The sequence below is a fragment of the Caloenas nicobarica genome, chromosome 29, assembly GCF_036013445.1.
Source record: "Caloenas nicobarica isolate bCalNic1 chromosome 29, bCalNic1.hap1, whole genome shotgun sequence".
NCBI lineage: Eukaryota > Metazoa > Chordata > Aves > Columbiformes > Columbidae > Caloenas > Caloenas nicobarica.
Window position 1 is genome coordinate 3,285,576 of NC_088273.1, and position 20,573 is coordinate 3,306,148.

A 20,573-nucleotide genomic window follows, 5' to 3' on the forward strand; every position below is an offset into this window, starting at 1 on the left:
CCTGCCCTGGCCCTCCTTGCTCCTCCAGCTCTTGCCACAGCACTGCCCATGCCCTGTACCTGCAGATCTGTGGGTCAGAAGGAGCCTTCTTCTTGCACCACAAATTCCCCCCTCTCCCTGGGCAGGAATCTCTATTCAGTGCTTTTTTGGGGTGGTGTCAGCTGTCCCTCCTTCTAATCAAGAATCAGAATCTCTTTTTTGTGATTTCTCTGCAAAGACCCTGTCTCTCTCCTCTTTGTCATTCTCGATGGTGCACAGACTGCTCCCCTCATACACCTCCTTGCCTGGACCTCAGTTCCCAGACCGGAGCATCCTGACCACCGTCCCACCCAGTCCCAGGGCTGGGCACTCTCTGGAGCTGAGGTGTGAGTGGCAGCATCCTCTGTCTGGAAGTTTGTCACAGCTGGGCCTCTGATGTGCCAAGGACAGCTGGCAAAGCCGTGCTGAGGTTCGTCCCCTGGGGAGCGTGGGCACCAGTGTTGTTCAGTCACACGCTGTCCTGAGCAGAGTTTTGTGCCTCCCTGCTTAGCCCTCCTGCTGCAATGTTTGATGAATCACAGACACGCTCCTCTCTGGGCATCAGCAGAGAGATACAAGCACAGGGGAATCTGTCTGAGGCCCCACATGAACATCCCTCTGCATCAGTTCCTCCCTGCTGCCAGGGCACAGGTCAGGACAGAAATACCAGCAGTGGCTCCCCTGGGGTCTAGCTTGGAAGTCACCAGCCATCACACTGGGACTCCCAAACAGCCCCAGCTCAACCCCTGAATGTCATTTTTACTTTCCAAATGTACCTTCCTCTGCATTTCCTGAGCACTGCACAAGCTGCTGTGCTCTCCATCCTCTCAGCCCAGAGCCAGGGCTCACAGCACAAGTGTCTCAACTGTCCCCCGTTCCCCTACCCAAATATTCCAGGGAAGTTGGCTTTTGTTGTGACTGAGAACAATTGAGAGGAGCGGAGAGGGACAGACTTTATGTCCAAGCAAAGTTACTGTCTTTTCAGCTTTGAGAATGAGCTTGAAAATGTTTGTCTGCAGGGGTAGTGCCTGCATGACTGTTACTGCTCCAAAAGAGTCCTTCTAGGTTCTTGCTGAGCAAGAACAGCAGAGTCATTGATGAGGACGGGCTTCGGGGACCCATGTGCCTCCTGACCATTGCGGGAGGAGATCTGTGGGCCATCATCACCTCTGGGGCCATCTGGAGTTTAAAGGGCACCTTGACCACCTTAGGATTCGCTTCTGCGGGGTCACAGCCCAGGACTTACCCTGATTGGCAGCTCTGTCATGGCCTCTGCGCTGTGGGACCAGCCTGGCCCAGGCAGGGCCTGGGGGAAAGAGCAGCTGGGAGATCTTGGGGTGAAGAAATGGGCACTGGGGTGCATCATGGGACCTATTAGAGGGCCATTTTGACTAGAAACTGCCTGTGGCAAAGTGGGATGGAAACGTCTGTCAGCAGGATTATTCCACAGGGACCACAGGCTCTAGCAGCCCCACAGCCTGACCCCAAACCTGCTGTCCCTGAGACAAACCCCTTCCCCACCGCCATGTCTTTGTTCTCTGCTGCCCCTGAACAAACTCAGGAAGATTTCCTGATGCCTGGGCAGACACAAACCAGCTCCCGGTCAAAGTCCACTGAGACTTTTAATAACAACAAATAGGATGCACAGTGTAAAAACGGGGAAAAATGGAGGAAACTCTGGGCTGTTTCTGCTGCCCATGGGCAAAGGGAGACGGTTCCCCGGTGCTCACGGCTCTCCCAGCTGCACAGACCCCTCCTCCCTCCCGGCTGCACCCACCTGCACAGCAGGGATGGGCTCTCCTGGCCGGGGGCTCAGGGATTGCTGTGCACCCAGCTCTGTCACAGCCTTTGTGTCCTCACAAGGATGTGCCAGAGAGATCTCTTCAGCATCATCATAGCCCATGCTCCCCGGGGACAGGGACGAGGTGTCTCCTTCAGCTCCAGGGACCCCGGCACTTCTCTGCGAGCACAGGCTTCCCCCTGCAAGCAGCAATGCAGGACATTGCAGTTCACCCCATGGGGTCTGTGCACCACCTTCCTCCCTGCTCCTCACCACATTCAGCTCCTTCTTCCACCCTTCAGTCCCTCCATGGGAAACTCGTGGGGCAGGATTCCCCTTCCCAGGAGGTTTATGTCTCAGTACAGCAGCAACTAGGGTGTGAGCAGGGATGGCACCCCAGGAACCAGCAGCGCTGAATTTCCCTCTCACCTCTGGGTGCATCCCTGGGTCCTGCTCCCTCCTCTGGCACCCTGGGCATTTCCCAAGCTCCCTGTCCAGGGGCATCGTCCTCCTCAGGATGAGAAACCTCCCTGGCATCATCATAGCCCTCTGCTGGGTCATCCCCGTGAGGAACAAGAACATCTGAAAAGAGAGAGGAGCTGGTGACAGTGAGAAGATACATCCTGCAGAGCAGAGGATGGGAGGCACTGGTGTTGGCAGCAGCACAGAAGACCCTCAGGTCCTCCCCATCTGACAGTGAGACTCAGTGACACCTCTGTCCATCACTTGTCTGCAGGCAGATCAGCCCCTTCCTGCTTCATCACCTGGTGCTGATCCCAGACCATCCTGCTCCTCATGGTACCCAGGGTAGGGCTGCAGCCGGGTCAGGGACTGCTCTGAAGAGGAGCCTGGAGAGATGCGCAGTGGGTGTTATGGAGCGAGCCCATTGACCTGGTTCATGGCCAGTGCTGCTGGGGAAGGGGGACCCACAGAGCTGGGGCTGCATGGGGAGGAGGGCTGGGAATTCACCCTGCTCCCCTGGGACAAGCTCTGTCTCAAAGGTGCTCCCAGAGCTGCCCCAGGACAGCTCTTCCCTCACTGGTCAAGTGGGGTGCAGGGGCAGGAAGAGAGGGGCTGCCCAGCTGCGATCAGCAAAGCTGGTTGGGAGGAAGCTCCTCTCCCGGGCCCAGGACCTGGGTGCTCTCCCCACAGACCACACAGCCCCAGCACTGGGATGGGGCCAGGGGAAAAGGTCCTGCAGATGTGCCCATACCCACCTGAGCGACCAAACCTCGCCTGCTTCTCCCACGCTGGGCTGTAACCGATCTCCTCATACACGGCCTCGGGGAAGAGCTCCTGGGCTGTCCTGGAGCCTGGGGACAGAGGCAGGGCTGGCACAGGGACAGGCAGAGAGGCGATGGGACCCCACTGTGTTCCCCCAGACCTGTTCCTTGGCCCAGCCCAGGACTGCTCCAACAGCACAGCCCCACTGTGCTGTCCAGGAACAGCTGCCACATCCCCAGTGAGGGCCACATCACTGTGGAGATGATGTGGGGCAGCATCACCCATCATCCCCTTGGAGACAGTGCTCAAGCCCCTCTGGCCCCTGGGTCATACCCCCTTGTCTGACCCCAGAGCATCTCCCGTGTTTCCCTGCCACCTGGAGCTGACGCCTGTCTGCCCCATGAGTCCATAGCAGGGCCCCAGCCTTACCAAGGGCAGGCAGGGCTGGGCAGAGGGTCAGCCTGGGGCCTGACACCGTGGAGATGGGCCCTGCTGCTCTGTGTTCCTCCTGTCTTCTCATTTGCCCCAGGGTACCCTCCAGCACTACCCAGAGCACTGCCAGCCTTGGCCATCTCCCCCAGGATAACATATCCCCCAGGATAACATTTCCCAAAGGATCACATCTCCCCTAGGATAACATTTCCCCCAGGATAACATCTTCCCTGGTCCTGCTCTGCCATCTCTCTCCTTGCCCCATCTCTTGCTCCCACCACCTCTGGGCTCTCTCCACCCCTTGCTGCTGGTGCCCGATGGCCAGACAGTCAATGAGGTGCGTGGGACAGGTGGCAGCACACGGTCTCATCCCCTCAGCTCTGCTTGTGCCCCTTGCTGACCCCCCGCAGCACCCACAGCCCTTCCAGGAGGCATCACTGGGACCTCTGTGGAAGGACCCACCTCTGCGCCCAGCCCTGGCTCTGAGCACTTGCCCGGCCAGCAGGGCCAGGAGCAGGCAGAGAAGGGCCCCCAGGATGATGCAGATGATGACGGGCACTGAGATCCTCCCATTGACAGTCGGACGGCCCCGGGTGGGATCTGCATGGGCAAGAACATGGAAGAACAGCACCAGCCCTGGGAGAGGTGGAGGCAGCACTAGTCATAGAATCATAGAATCATTTCAAACCATCGAGTCCAACCACAACCTAACTCTAGCACTAACCCATGTCCCTAAGAACCTCTTCTATATGCTTTTTAAACACCTCCAGGGATGGTGACTCCACCACTTCTCTGGGCAGCCTGTTCCACCACTTCGCAAGCCTCTCTGTGAGGAATTTTTCCCTAATATCCAATCTGGACCTTCCCTGGTGCAACTTGAGGCCGTTTCCTCCTGAAATGGCCTGACCCCCATTGCACAAGGCAGCAAGAGGGTAAGTGATGGAGAAGCTTCCACCGTGCTGAGTGAATTACAGCCCTCATCAACCCCCACACAATCACCCCAGTGCCTCCTCCTGGGAGTTTCACACTCCAACAAGGAGCCCCTTCCACCCAACTGTGGGTCAGAGACTGGCCCTGGGATACCCAGCCCTGGGGGGAGGACAAGTTACCTGCTTGGGGTGGGGATGCTGCTGTCCTGGGTGCAGCTGCAGAGGAGGAAAAGGAGATCTGGGCTGAGAGGGTGGGAGTGCACGTACCAGGGAGCCTCCCCGCCACACACCCATGTGTGTCTGTAGGTGTCGCTGACACATCCTGCCCAAATTGCCCCTCCTGTAGTGCTAGAAAGGGACCCAGGACAGGGCCCGTGGCCTCTGCTCTGGGTGGCAGGCAGGGTGGCACAGGCAGCCCAGGGGATGGCCCTGGAGCTGCAGGGCCCCACGGGCAGTGGCCCAAGGACATCCAGTTCCACCGAGGCTGCTCCCTGCGTGGCACCAGCCTGCTGCACCCCACAGGAACATTCCTGCTCTCGGGAGCTCAGGGGCTGTGCCAGGACCAAGCGGGTGAAAGGCCTTCCCCAGCTCCCTGCCAATACCCGAGCAAGGGGTCCCAGCCCCAGCTCACCCGAGCAGCGCACGGCAGCATCTTCCTTATGCCGGCAAGCACGTCCGTCCCCAGGCCGGGCCCAGCAGTCCTGCAGAGACGACTCCGTCCCCCGGCACTCCACCCGCTCCAGCCAGATGGGGCCTTGCCCCACCCCAAAAGCAGCCTCACGCAGGGCAGACACCGCGGGGCCACAGCCCAGCTGCCTGCACGCCACCTGGGCATCCCGCATGTCCCAGGAGTCATCGCACACTGTCCCCCAGGAGCCGTGATGCCAGAGCTCCACTCTGCCCGAGCACCCGTCCTCGCCTCCCACGGCACGGATCTTCTCCCTGTCTGGAGAAGGCAAAGAGCTGCCATGGCACTCAGACAGCAGAGCCCTGCCAGGCAAGCGGAGCACACAGAGGAGCAGCTCCCTACCTGTGCAGCTGGTGGAGTTGGGGCACGGGGCCAAAGGCTCTGGGGGCATTTCTGGGCGTCTCCCTGAAGAAGGAAACACTGTGGTGAAGGGGCTGGCTTGGGGATTGTGCAGAAGAGAGCGGGGCTGAGCTCTGCTCGTGCCTGTGTGTGCCATCTTGGTCACAGAGCAGCAGGGGGTGTCCATGGAGGGGAGGCTCCTCTGAACCCCATCTGGTCTCTGCTGAGACCTCACTTGCAGATGTCACTGCCTCCCCCAGGCACTGCTGGGTGGCAAGTGCTGCTGGACGTGTGGGGCTCTGAGAGCTGTGGTCACGTTTGTGCCACCAGCAGCAGAAGAGTCTGACATGGAAATAAAAAGCCCTCCAAGCTCTTTCTCTGCATTTGGCTGTGCCCAGAGGGGAGCAGAAGCTGGGGTGACACTGGTCCTGAGTGGCTCACAGTTACCATTGCAGGTGATGTGGGTCTCATCTCGCAGGTCATCGCATGACTGTGGGTCCCAGGGAGCAGAGGGACACTGCCAAAAAGAGTTGTTTTTCTCCCCACACTGCACATAATCCAGCCAGGCAGGGCCAGACACACTGCCAGAGTGCAGGACTGTTTCCAGGGATCCTCCGTCCCCACAGCCCAGCTCCTTGCATGCCAGGGACACCGTGTCCAGAGTCATCGAGTTGGAGCAAACACTCCCCCACGTCCCGTTGTAGAAAACCTGCAGGCGTCCAGAGCAGCCGTCACTGTTCTCCAGTCTCAGGGCCACGAACTCTGGGAGGAAAGGCAGCAAGAGGAACAGGCTGGTCTGGGGCTGTGGGAGCCAGGACACCTCTGCACTCCCCAGGCCCCCAGGCAGGCAGGGCAGGGCCAGCAAGTCCCCCTTGCAGCCAGGGCAGAGAGAAGTCCCTGGTGGACACACTCCCCTGCTCTCCCCACTCACCCTGGGGGACAGCTGAGCTCCCCGGAGACCCCAGTGGGACTGAGGGCACCCGTGCATGGGTGTCCATAGGCCGGGCTCAGGCAGGGGCTCAGCCAGGGACAGCCTTGGCCATGCCCGGCTTTCCCTGCATCCCGGCCTCCCCGGGAACCATCTCGGCACATCTCCCAGCACAGACCTGAGCAGATGACGCCCGCGTCCTCTTTGTGCCCGCAGTCGTGCTGCCCCCAGGGCCCGGCAGCACAGTCCCAGAGAGCAGCTTCGGACCCAGAGCAGTTCACACCGTCCAGCCAGATCTGCCCGGAGCCTTCCCCGAACCGAGCGGAGCCAGCCGCCTCCACCGGCCCTCCACAGCCCAGCTGGTGGCAAACGACGGCGGCATCAGACAGGTCCCAGCCATCGTCACAGACGGTCCCCCAGCTGCCCTGGTAGTAGATCTCCACTCTCCCTGCGCAGCGCCCGGACCCGTTCACCAGCCGGACCCGCCGGCTCCCTGCAGTGGGAGAAACCCCAGGTGCTGTCAGGGGGTGGCTGCCCCCCACCTCATCATCTGGGGGCTCGTGCAGCACCGCTCACCCCAGCAAATGACTCCCACGTCCTCCACAACCCCTCCCAACAGGGCTCTCCTGGGCAGGGAGGTGTTGCAGAGGGTCAGGCTGGCCTCGTGCCCTGCGCACCGGACCCCTCGCAGCCCCACGGGGCCCGTCCCTCGCTCAGGCTTTGGGGGGTTGTAGGCTTTTTCTGCCTCTCCACACCGCAGCTGCCGGCACACCACGCTGGCCTCCTGCACGTCCCACTGGTCGTCCAGGACTCTGCCCCATGTCCCGCGCTGGAAGATCTCCACTCGCCCGTCGCACCGGCTCCCTCCGCCCACCAGCCGCAGGGACGCAGAGTCGGCTGGGCCTGGGGACAGCAGAGGAGCCACAGCCATCAGCGGCACCGGGCAGCACGGCAGCCTCCAGGGAGGAGGGCAAGGGGGGATTGTCCGACCAGACAGGACAAGATTGAGCCCTGTGCTGACGAGAAGCCAGGGCAAAGCCCAGGCCCTGTCTGCAGCTCACAGCCAGGTCTGCTGCTGCTGGGTGGTGGGATGGGGCTCTGCAGGGCTCTCTGTGGGGATGGGATGTGGCTGTCTGCAGCCACAGGGATGGAGCAGAGCCCCACCGACCTGTCCTGGGCTCATCCTATGGAACACGGGCCTGGCAGTTGTGCTGGGGCCTGAGGCGCTGCCCTGGGGACAGGTGTCTGCCTCTGTTCAGACCTCAGCTCTCCCAGAGCAGAGCAGTCAGTGTGAGCAGGGAAAGCCCCCCAGGGATCCTCCAGGGAGAAATTCAGCCTGGCGCTGCCATGGGACCCAGCTTTGGGTGGCCATGTCTCCCACAAAGGGAAATGGAGCTAATGCACCATTATCCCAGCACTCACCTGAGCAAATGACAGCAGCGTTGTTCCCGTGGGAGCACGGGGATGCCCCCAGGGTGGTCACTGGGCACTGTCCCAGGTGGGCTTCAGTCCCGTCACAGTGGAATGAGTCTCTCCAGACAGGGCCAGTTTCTCTCCCAAAATACTCTCCTCCAGGAATGGACTCAGCAAACCCACATTGGAGTTGATGACACAGAACGTGGGCATCCGAGAGATCCCAGCGGGGGGCACAGAGGGTCCCCCAGGTCCCCATCACCTGGACCTCCACCCTCCCCGCACAGGCTGTGCTGCCGTTCACCAGCCTGAACGCTGTGTACTCTGGGGACAGAGGAGGAGAGAGGGTGGGTTGGTGCTTTTGTAGCCTTGGTAGCCAGTGGAGAGTCAAAAGGGACAGATGCCTTTCTTCTCCTTCTGCACGGTTTTCGTGCTGCAGAAAGTCCCATGATCCCTCCTGTCCTACACCCACTCAGCACGGGCCTTGCTCTGTTCCCAAGCCCTGGCACAGCCCCAGTGTTCAACACCCCACCCCGAGTCCTTACTTGTGCAGTTGACAGCAGCGCTGTTCATCGGGGTGCAGGCCTGGTCCCGGGAGGACCCCGTGGGGCAGGAGGACAGGAGGGACTCATTCCCCACACACTGCAGCTCTCCATCCCACATGGGACCAACCCCTTCTCCAAAGTGACCTCCTCCAGACACAGGCAGGGCCACGCCGCACTGCAGCTGCCTGCAGACCACGTCAGCAGCTTTGGGGCCAAAGTGGGAATCACAAACAGTTTTCCACTGGTCCCCATCACGGATCTCCACACGTCCTGAGCAGTGGCTCTTCCCTTCCACCAGACGGACAAATCCTGGGAAAAGAAACACCAAAAAACCTGGGAGTTCCCAGCGCCCTCTGGCAGTTACATGCCCACGTCCCACATCACCTCCAAGCAAGCCCTGGCCAAAGTGCCCATTGCACATCCCAGAGGAAGCTGTTGGGGAAGGGCTGGTGCCAGAAACTCATCCAAGACTCCTCCTCCCCTTGTCTACACCACCAGAGCACCCGAGGTGTGTGTCTGCCACACACTCACAGCCACAGGTGCTGCTCACACAAAGGGCTCCCACACAAGCTCCTCTGTGCTGCCTGGCACGGTCCCCCCAGCACCGCAGCCGTGTGAGCAGTTGGGGTCCAGGAGAACTGGCCCAGATGATGATGAAGCTGCAGCTGCTCAGCCCCTGCAGAGCTTGGGCCAGGCAGGACCATCATCACCTGGGTGCAACCAGAAGCGTACTCTGCTCCCAGGAATGTTCCTGGGGTGTTGGGAGATTCCTTTTAGGTGGGAGATGTCCCAGAGCACAGAAATGGAGCAGCTGTTATCATGGCTGGCGCTTTCCAGAGCCCTCTGCTGCCTGCTCCAGGGGGATGTTCTCATCCAGGGACACCGTGCTCTGCCCAGGGGTGCGCAGGTCCCAGGCCAATGGCCAGGCAGGGGACAGGAGACCCGCATGTCCCCCTGGCCTCACGCTGCCTCAGAGGGTGACAGCAGCACGGACGAGAGTCAGTAAGTGCTGGCAAAGACCCCATTTCATGGGTCAGTGTGGGGAGCAGTGGGCAGGCAGGAGGGGTTGGGCAGCTGGTCAGTGCTCCCTGCATGGGGTCCTGTCCCCACAGGGCTGTCACAGCCCCAGGGACATCCCAGGACCAGCCCTTGCATGCAGTGATACGGAAGAAGCAGCCAGAGTCAAGCAGCTGCCAAATCTTCAAGCCTCACAGAGCAGGACCACACGGCCGAGCCCTGGGCTTGGGCAGCGAGGGGCCGTGTGCCGCCTGCTCCTCTGCCCAGGGCCCAGCGCTCGTGCTCTCTGAAAAGTCCCTCCAAGGACATCGATGTACACATGTCCCTGAGGGGGAACAACCCAGCGTGGCCAGCCATCTCATGCTCTTCCTCCAAGGCGTGGGTGCCAAGCAAGTCCCCCTGTGGTGTTTCCAGCACAGGGATTCTCAGCCTTGTTGGCTGGGCACTGGCAGAATGGGTGGGGACCAGTGCAGAGCAGTGGACACCCCAGGGCAGGATGGAGGATTCACATGCAGCCCAAGACACTGACTGAGGTGGGGCTGACACACCGAGGCAGGGGCAGTTCGCCCTGGGGTTGGCTCCCTCTGGGCTTTCCCCAGGGACCTGTTAAAGCAGCAATGACCGTCCCAGAAAGGCAGCTTGACCGACATCACTGGGCCCTGCTCCAGCATGTCTGTTGCTCCCTATGGCACAGCCAGGGCCCTCCCCCATGCCAGCCCCAAAGGTGGGAACAGGCTGACCCCTTACCTGAACACGTCACTCCAGCATCGAGACTGTGAGCACAGTTATGTTCACCCCATCCTGCATGTTTGCAGTCAGACAGGGTAGATTCAGTGCCTCTACAACCGACATTATCCATCCAAATGGGGCCAGATCCTGCCCCAAAGTAGCCATACCGGTGAGCTCCAACAGCAGACCCACAGCCCAGCTGCTTACAAACCACTGCTGCATCGTTCATGTCCCAGTAGTCACCACACACGGTCCCCCACTGTCCCTGGTGTTTCACCTCCACTCTCCCAGCACAGCGCCTGCCGCCATCCGCCAGCCTCACCTCCGCAGCACCTTCAAACACCAACACGGGATGAGTCAGGAGAGCGCCGAGCCCCAGTGCTGCAGGTCTGGGGGAACCTCCTGCCCGCACTGAATCAGATGTACCAGGGTGGGAGCGCCCTCCCCTCCAGGCTGTCCCCAGAGAAGTGTGAGGGTCCCTTCTGTCCCAACAGCTGCGCAAGGCTGGGGGTGCCCAGGTCCAGCACGGCTGGGTCATTCTCCATTTCACCACACAAGGCAACTCTTCCCACCCTAACAGCCACCCACCCCCCACCCATGCCCACCCACACACTGCCCAGCCCTGCACTGGGCACCCGCTGCCCCAGACCAGCACCCCCTGAACAGTCCCGTGTATCCAGGGCTGCAGCTTCCCCTGCAAACCACCTGCCCCAGCACCATCCAAACCCAGCCCAGCCCCAGGGCTTTCCCTGTTCACACTGAGACCATCCATATAATCTCACATCCCCTCCCCTCCTGGTGTCAGCCCAGCCCCTGCCCTGGGCCAGGCCCCCCAGGAAGGACGTCTCCCTACTGCAGATGTCCCCGTCCTCTTCTCTCTGCAGGGCACAAACTGCCCCCGTGGGGTCAGGGCTCCCCTGGAACAAGGGGCGCTGAGCAGCACACAAACCCTCTGGGGCACCCCAGAGGTTGGCAGTGGCCTGGGGATCTCTGGGTGCTGCCATCACCAGTGAGGCCACCACTGGCTCCAGAGGCAGAGTGCTGGGAACAAGGGGGCCCAAAATGGTACCCCAGGACAGGGTGTCTGTGAATCCAGCCAGGCACAGGCTGCCCTGAACACTGGAGCCCTGGAAAAAGAGATACTCTCTCCCACCCAGATAGGCACAGGGAAGGGCACAGGCTCCATGGATCTGAGCACCTTCTGCCCCTTGTCTCAGCAGCACCTGCAAAGATACCCCATTCCCAGACAGATCCCCATGACCACACTGGTACCCGCTGGCCCTGGGCGGTGGGACAAGGGAGTCAGCACTTACCCCTGCACAGCTGTACCCAGAGGAGCAGCCACAGCGTCTGAGGGGACAGGAGTCCCTCTGTGCCCATCCTGAGCCTCCTGCCCTGATGGCGCATCCCTCTGTGCCGCACTCCCTGCCGCAGCTCCAGGGACTCGTGGGAACAATGATGATGGGAGGGCAATATATCTCTGCAGATGTCCCCCAGCTACAGGAGGAGCCAATCGAAGCGGCAGCACCTTTTTAGACATTATCGGGAGCTATCTCCCCTCCGACACAGCCCAGTCCTCCAATGAACTTCTCCAGCGCCATTCATGACCATATATGAGGGACGGCTCCGCTGCAGGTGTCACATCACTGTGCTGGTGGAACGTCACAGGACAGGGCCGGTTGTAGTGGGGCAAACTGGTTTTTTATTCCTTGAGCCCTGTGGTGTGGACCAGGAGCACTGAGCATGTCCTGTGAAAGGCACATCCAAGAGCCCAAGGTGAGAGTGTCCAGCCACTCCTGTGCCATAAGACCCATGGGGCTGGGACTGCACTGGGACTGTGTCAGGAAGGGAAGGAAACAGCCCCTGTGACAGACCCCACAGTGCTGGGAGCAGCAGCTGGGAAAGGGCCTTAGCCCAGGGCAGAGCCCCATCCCAGGAGCGCTGGCTCACCCACCGCTCCCTGGAGAGCCCACGGAAGGTCCCTCGCAGGAGCTGGAGCTGGGACACGTCCCTGTCCTGGCAGCAGACGTGCAGCCCAGGGGCTCAGACGCGTCCCTGCCTGTCAGTGTGTCACCGAGGGGCCGTTATTCCCCACGGGTGGATCAGAGCTGCAGCCTGCAGGTGCACAAACCACAGCCCCCGCGCTCCCCCCACGGCGCCCGGGCAGGAAGTCTGTGGTTTCCTCCAGGCGCCATGCCCGGGCACATCCCTGCGGTGCCCCCGAGCCACCCCCACCCCGAAAGCTGCAGCCAGGGCTGCAGGGGCTGCTCCTTTGGCCTCGCAGACACGGGGCCGGGCAGCTCCGGTACCTCGTGGGGACCCTGTGACAGCACATGGACGGTCTGCACCGAGCTCCATGGCCATGGGGTGTCACCGGTGACGTGAGCACTGCACCCTCCTACTGCCAGTGCTGGGTGTGCATGGGTTATACTGACAGTGACCTCACAGCTCCTGCTGCCACCGCTGTGTGCTCATTGGTTATACTGACAGTGACCTCACACCTCTACTGCCACCGCTGTGTGCTCATTGGTTACACTGACAGTGACCTCACACCCTCGAGTGCCACAGCTGTGTCCTCATTGGTTACACTGACAGTGACCTCACACCTCTACTGCCACCGCTGTGTGCTCATTGGTTATACTGACAGTGACCTCACAGCTCCAAGTGATACCGTAAAATTGGCAAATTGGAGAAGCTTCTAAAACCAGGGTTTAAGGTTTTAAAAGCAAGCATTCCATTTTAACGACACACGTCAAGCACCCTCACGGGGTTTGGTCTGGGCTAGTCCTGGGCAGGCGCATTCCCTTTGTTTTTTGGCTCGTAACCACAAAGACAGTGTGAACAGGACTCAAGCTGGACTCTGCGCTGGTCTCACTACTTTATCTTCTGAGAGCAAGGGCACTGTCTCCTAACCTTCTCCTGCTTATCTCAACAAATATCATTCCTGTGACTCAACGCCTAATAAGTGCCTAACACCTAATATCTATGAACCTTATTTTATTAACTCAGTAAGTGCCTAAAGTCTATGAGCCTTATTCTTATTAACTTATTTTATTACTAATTGCTGATTTTAGGTATCACAATTGCCTCAATTTTGTGCTCATGGGTTATATTGATGGTGACCTGATGGTAAGGGACAAGCTAACAAGGAGGACACTGCTGTGGGTGTTTACTACAGGCCATGTGATCAGGAGGAGGAAGTTGATGAGACTTTCTACAGACAGCTGGAAGTAGCCTCACAGTCACATGCACTGGTTCTCATGGGAGACTTCAATCACCCCGATGTCTGCTGGGTGGGCAACACAGCTGAGCATACACAGTCCAGGAGGTTCCTACAGATCATTGATGACAACTTCTTGACACAGGTGGTGGAGGAGCCAACAAGGAGAGGCGTGCTGCTGGACCTTGTCCTAAAAAACCAAGAAGAACTGGTTTGGAGATGTCATGGTTGGGGGCAACCTCAGCTGCAGCGACCATGAGATGGTGGAGTTCAGGATCCTGTGTGGAAGAAGCAGGACAAGAAGTAGGACTAAAACCATGGACTTCAGCAGGGCGAAATTTGGCCTCTTCAAGGTCCTGCTTGGAAGAATCCCACGGGACCGGGCTCCAGAAGGTAGGAGGGTCCAAGAGAGCTGGCTAATATTCAAACATCCCTTCCTCCAAGCTCAAGACGGATGCATCCTATGAGGAAGAAATCAAGTAAAGGGAGTAAGAGGCCAGCATGGATGAGTAAGGAGCTCCTGTCAAAACTCAGGTGGAGGAAGGAGGTTTATGTAATGTGGAAAAAGGGACAGACCACCTGGGAGGAATACAAGGAGGCTGTTAGAGTGTGCAGGGATGTGGTGAGGAAGACCAAGCTCCAACTGGAAGTAAATCTGTCCAGGGATGTCAAGCACAACAAGAAGGGCTCCTTCAAGTACATCAGCAGCAAAAGGAAGGCTGGGGAAAATGTAGGTCTGCTGCTGAATGAGGAGGGTGCCCTGGTGATGGATGGATGATACAGAGAAGGTAGAGCTACTGAACACCTTTGTCTGTTCCGTCTTTACTGCTAAGACAAGCCCTCAGGTATCCCAGACCCTTGGTTGAGGAAGATCAGGTTAGGGATTGTTTAGACAAGCTGGACACCTACAAATCCATGGGCCCTGATGGGATGCACCCACAAGTGCTGAGAGAGTTGGCAGGTGTTATAGCGAACCCACTCTCCATCATCTTTGAAAGGTCTTGGAGAACCGGAGAAGTGCCTGGGGACTGGAAGAAAGCCACCGTCACTCCAGTCTTCAAAAAGGGCAAGACCCAGGAAACTACAGGCCAGTCAGACTTACTTCCATCCCTGGGATGGTGATGGAACAGCTCATTCTGGACATCATCTCCAAGCATGTGGAGGAAAAGAAGGTTATCAGGAGCAGTCAGCATGGGTTCACCAAAGGGAAATCATGTTTGAGCAACCTTAAGGCTTTCTGTGATGGTATGATTGGCTGGGTAGAGGAGAGCAGTGGACGTTGTCTACCTTGACTTCAGCAAGGCTTTTGACACCATCTCTCACAACCTCCTCATAGACAAGCTCAGGAAGTGCGGGCTGGTTGAGTGCACGGTGGGATGGGTCATGAACTGGCTGGACGGCAGAGCTCAGAGGGTTGTGATCAACAGTGCAGAGTCTGGTTGGAGGCCTGTAGTTAGTGGGGTTCCCCAGGGGTCAGTGTTTGGTCCAGTCCTGTTCAAGCTGTTCATCAATGACCTGGATGAAGAGACTGAGTGCACCCTCAGCAAGTTTGCTGATAATACCAAACCGGAAGGAAAGGCTGACACACCAGAGGCTGTGCTGCCATTCAGCGAGACCTGGACAGGCTGGAGGACACGGCAGAGAAGAACCTGATGAAGATTAACATGGGCAGAGTCCTGCACCTGGGGAGGAATAATCCCAGGCACCAGTACAGGTTGGGGTGGACCTGCTGGAAAGCAGCTCTGCAGAGGAGGACTTGGAATTTCTTGTCGACAACAGGTTGGCCATGAGTCGACAATGTGCCCTTGTGGCCAAGAGGCCAATGGTGTCCTGGGGTCAGTAAGGCAGAGTGGGCCCAGCAGGTCAAGGGAGGTGAATCCTCCCCCTCTACCCTGCCCTGGTGAGGCTGCATTTGGAATTACTGGGTCCAGTTCTGGGCTCTGCAGTTTAAGAAGGACAAGGAATTACTGGAGGGAGTCCAGCGGTGTACTATGGAGATGATTAGGAACCTAGAGCACCTTTCTCATGAGGAGAGACTGAGAGAGCTGGGTCTGTTCAGCTGGACAATTTGAGAGGCGATCAATGTTTCTAAATATCTCAAGGCTGGGTGTCAAGAGGAAGGGACCAGACTCCTTTCAGTGCTGCCCAACGATAGGATGAGGGGCAACGGGCACAGGCTGAATAATGGAACGTTCCATCTGAATATGAGGAGAAACTTCTTTACACCCTCAGGGTGACACAGCACTGGAACAGGCTGCCCAGAGAGGTTGCAGAGTCTCCTTCTCTGCAGACATTCAAGACCCGCCTGGACACGATCTTGTGTGGTCTGCTCTGGTGACCCTACTCTAGATGTACCTGCTTTAGCAGGTGGGTTGGACTAGATGATCTCCAGAGGTTCCTTTCAACCCCAACCTTTCTGTGATTCTGTGATAACTGCAGAACAGCCTCAGGAGGGTTGGCAGGGTGAAACAGCCATACAACCCTGCAGCTCCACTTCCCTTGGCAGCTGTAGGTCTGGGAAGTTCTCTGCGTGTCTATTTCTAAGAAAGAAGTTACTAGTTCTCTCCTACAAGAACAGCATAAAACATGTCAAAGTACCTGAAATGGCTTAAGGGTGAGAACCCTGACAGCCACCCAAGGCTCGATGGCACTGGCTGAGGAATGCCGGACCTCGTTAACATGCGCTTCCATTCTGCACATCATGCAGAAGCCTTCCTGGCTGCCTGAAGAGGGAGAGAAGGAAGCTCCACAGGTCAGCAAACTATCCACAATGATGGGAAACCTAATGGAGATCTTGAAGTTCTACGAAGGGTGTCCACGCCTCTTGTCCCAAGGTGCCAATGTCCCAACAAGCACAGGACATTTTAGTGCACAGAAAACATTCTTCAGAGGGATGCTGAACTAATGGAAGTTTTCTGTGAAATAAGCAAAGGAGTTTGACTTGCAGGAATGGGGAGTCAGACCCAGGGACAGGAAGAGGTGCCTTTCTGAAGATGAACACATCCAGACACAACAAGCGGCTTCTACGTTTACGTGTTCAAAGAACAGCCCTGCGGGCAGTGACAAGGAAGGGCTGCTTTTCTCCTGAATCAGCTCCAGATTCTGGGAGCCCTTGGGCAGTGCCCAACAGATGTACAAGGAAATGTTCACAAAAGTACTGACAGGCCGGGCTGAGCTCCCCAGAGAGCAGGTGGTTGGCCAGAGGTGGGGTGTAGGTCAGGCACCGCAGGACGGAGTTGAGGAAGCACGTGTTGCCCAGGTTGTGCAGTCCTGCTCCAGCTCTTTGGCCGTGCTGCCAGGACATGCAAATCTTCTCTGGGGGAAAGAGGATCCTCTGTGGGGGAGCCATTCCCTCAGCGACGACTGCCAAGAAACCACATTTGAAAAGAGATGAGATGACATTGCTGCAGGAAAGCACATTTTAAAAGTTGAGTTCTCTACAGGAGCACCCAGGACAACCAGGTCTAACCTCCGACACAGAAACATTGCAGCAAGCCTAACGCTGCCATTGAAATTTGCTGCTCAAGAAACAGTTTTGGAAAACAGCATGTTCCCCTGCTCCCTGCTTGGCCAAAAGTCCGACCAACCCCCACTCATTTCTGTGACTTGGACAACATGCTTTTCCCTCTAGAGCCACGAATTGCATTACCAGGTCAAGTCTTCCCTTTTCCTGACTGTAACTTGATGAAAAAAGCAAGCACCTGACACAGAAAGTAACCCTACTGACATCAGATCTTGCTGCGAGCAACGCCGCCTTTCAAACTCGGTACATAGTGTTGGGGAGTGACAAAACACATTTCCCTGTGTCTAATTGAGACCTTGGTAAGTCTGGCTGCTCTTGAGAAATGCCCCAGAATTCACTCCAGGCCGTCAGCACATCAGCATTCAGGGATGGAGCACCAGACACGTCCGTTGCCTTTGGGGATTCACAAAGTCGGAGGCTGCTGGTGAATCTGCTACTCACCAGAGTCGTTCCCCATTGTGGCCATCGCTCCTCTCTGGAGCAGAGGGCAGAGCTCTGAATGACAAAGGATGTCAGGATGTGCTCCAGAAAGAGATGATGAGCGCCAGTGCCATCACCTGATTCCAAATAAATAATTGTACCTCAAGAAAATGACTAAAAAAGACCCAAAATGAAACCCACAAACAGCATCTGCCACCAAGAGTGTTTCAGTGACTCTGAACTGCTGCAGAACTGCAAGGCTGATGGCCTTACCACAACTGTCACAGGGCCCCAGTTCACAGCAGTTTCAAAGGCCTTTGGAAAGACTCCAATGCACGTTACCTGCTCTGCAGAGGAGCTGCTGCTGACCTGTTGCCAGCGCTGACAGCAGAGCCCTCTGGCTCTCCAGCCCACCCCTTCCCACCTCGTATGAGGCAGCGACCGGCTTTCATCCGCTACTCTAACGGCTGCCTTTGCCGAGCTCCTTTTCTGTTTCCCTTCCTACTGCATCAGTCAGGGTGGGCTTCTTGTAATTCTAGGCTGAGCCCAACACCTGAGACTGCACTGCCATCCCTACTTACCTGTGCCAGGATATGGTAAAGAAATAAGATTTAGCAAATAGGAACTCTCCCCATAGCACGTATGTGGGCAGCCTATAATGGTGTAATAGCTCAGAAGGTATAGACCAGGCTCGACTTTTATCCCGGGATCTGGACAAATGGGAGAACTGGGCAATCACCAACCACATGAAGTTCAATAAGAGCAAGTGCCGGATTTTGTGCTTGGGACAGAGCAACCCTGGCTGTACAGAGAGACTGGGTGACGAGGTGCTGGAGAGCAGCTCTGCAGAGAGACACCTGGGGGTTCTGGTCGATGGCAAGTTGAACATGAACAAACAGCGTCCCTGGAGCCAAGAGGGACCCGTGTCCTGGTGCATCCAGCACAGCACGGCCAGCCGGGCAGGGAGGGGATTGTCCCGCTCTGCTCTGCACTGGGGCGGCCTCACCTGGAGCATTCACTGTGTGCAGGGCTGGGGACACAGGAGAAAAGGAGATAAAGCTACTGGGCAGTGTCCAGAAGAGGCTGCGAAGTTGGTGAAGGGTTTGGAGGGGAAGCCGTATCAGGAGCAGCTGAAGTCCCTGGGTTTGTTCAGCCTGGAGAAGAGGAGACTGAGGGCAGAGCTCATGGTGGCTTAAGTTTCCTCAGCAGGGGAACAGGAGGGGCAGGGCTGAGCTCTTCTCTTTAGTGACCAATGACAGAACCCCAGGAATGCAAGGAAGATGTGCCAGGGGAGGGTCAGGTTGGACGTGAGGAAAAGTTCTTTACCCAGATGGTGCTGGACACTGGAACAGGCTCCCCAGGGAGGTGGCACGGGCCCAACCTGACAGAGGCTTTGAGAGGATTAAAAGAGCAATGGGAACAGGCAGAGACAGCGGAGGGGGGTGGCTTTCCTGGGCTAGATTTGGAAAAAAAAAAAGAGAAAAAAAAAACCACACCAAGAAAATGTGCACTGTTCCGAACCCCCCTGTTACTAATGATTCTCCAGCACCGTTCAAGTCTGCGTTATCTGATGAGTCGGGTGAGGATGGGGGTCCGCAGCATTTTCTTGAAAATTTAAAAAGAAAAGAAAAGGAGTATGTGTACGTGTTGCCTCAAGATCAGATAAAAACCAAGTAGAATTAGACCTATGCAATGTAACAGCTATAGATCATTTCGGACAGAACGATGGGCATTCGTTGAAAGGGGCAGGTATCCCCCAACTCTTGGAAGAGACACTAATTGGCACACCACAATTACAGGCACGATTAGTTTCTGAAATCCCGAGGCAGTCAGCAGACCTTGCATATCAAGCTATGATAAAGGTGCCTGAAACCGACAAAGCAGCCAAATCATTTACGACTATTAAACAGGGTCCCAATGAGAACTACATGCAATTTATTGACCATCTTCAAGAGGCCATCAATAAGCAGGTTGAAAACTTAGAAGCTAAGGAAGCACTGATGTTGAAATTAGCAGTAGAGAATGCTAATGTTTACTGTCAAGGTGTTATCTGTGAGTTTTCCAGTAAGTATTATGTGCTTCTGTGCATTGCCTCTGTGAAAATCAAGCAGCTTGTCAGGAATGTGAGTTAATTGTTTTACTGGTTGTTGTTACAGTTGGTTTTTTGTGGTATTGATTGTGTAAGTGCGCCGTAAATCCTTCTCCCCACTTTTCCCACTCGCGCTGCAAGCAGCCCTGTGCTTTCTCCCCCTTCTCATGGTTTTTTACTTACGAGATGGGGTCAGAAATGACTGTTTTCAGCCGTGTTCCTAAGAAATCGGCATTGGGAGGTGTTTTAGAACATAGGAAAGCACTTGGAAATGTGAGGAAAGAGGATCTTGTGAAATATTGAAATCAGTGGTGGCTGCTATAGAAGTTAAATGATTGGGAAAACTGGCCGGAGAATAGAACCTCTAAGTCCCTTTAAGTATAACACAGCAATCATAGATGTCTTCCTTGTTCGCTTGTTTTCTTTGTGGGTATCTGTTTAAGCATGTTGCAGTTTTAGTAGGTCTTTGTCTGTTGTGTGGTATGGTGAGTTCGCAGACTGTTAAATAATGCGAATCCATGGACTCAAAATGTGCGTTTTGTGATAATATAGAAGATCATGAGTAATTTAGTTCTTTACTGCATGAATGTGATCATAAAATGTTGTGTGTAATAGCTGTTACTTTTCTTTCTACCATGCTGGCTTTATACCAGCATTCGGACTTGCACAACTCTGCGATAGGCTGTGTCTCATCACGGTGTACCAAATTTGGCTGTTTTGTATGCACACCAAGTAAAGAATCCTGGGTTTGGGATAACAGTTGTAGCACGCCAGATGAGACACTGATAAAAGCCTTGCCCAGCCCAGCTTGCTAGAGCAGTGCGGGGGCAGGTGCCGACTGGGCTCCAGCGCACTGAGCTGTTTTGTCAGGGAGACCCAGCGGCGCCTCTACCTGGCTGAGCAGTAAGCGGTCCACAGGTGCAATGCTAAAATTGAGATATTGTCTTGAATTAGTGCAACTGTGATCCGTCTGCAAATTGGAACTTGGTATTTGGTTTTCCTATCTGAGCTCAGTATTTTAGTTTATATATTTATGTTTGGTACCAAAAGAATTTTGTTTGGGGAGGTAATTACAACATGGGAACCGGTTCCGCTACTAAAATGTCACTTTTCTCCCTCTTAGGATGCATCCTTACACATTAGAGTAACTTCTGGGGAAATATTCTGATAAAAGAAAACTTGAAACTATATTGTACTTGAATGTGACTTGAATGTGGAATTCTGGGTTTTAGTGCTGTATTGAAATGGATGTTGTTCTGCAGAATTTTGGAAAAATGGG

The 20,573-nt window shown here is 56.3% G+C and overlaps 1 protein-coding gene across 1 annotated transcript; it reads right to left on the reverse strand.

The window, feature by feature from the left end:
* Positions 1–1,744: 1,744 nt before the first annotated feature.
* Positions 1,745–11,422, reverse strand: LOC135999563 (scavenger receptor cysteine-rich type 1 protein M130-like). The gene is made up of 14 exons (XM_065653128.1): positions 11,356–11,422; positions 10,061–10,375; positions 8,297–8,605; positions 7,761–8,075; positions 6,915–7,241; positions 6,517–6,831; positions 5,858–6,172; positions 5,414–5,464; positions 5,015–5,329; positions 4,564–4,599; positions 3,917–4,054; positions 3,016–3,111; positions 2,228–2,380; positions 1,745–1,998 (listed from the first exon to the last, which is right to left on the reverse strand). Exons 1-14 carry the CDS (start codon positions 11,420–11,422, stop codon positions 1,745–1,747), a joined length of 3,006 nt encoding a protein of 1,001 aa, XP_065509200.1.
* Between the last annotated feature and the right edge of the window lie 9,151 nt (positions 11,423–20,573).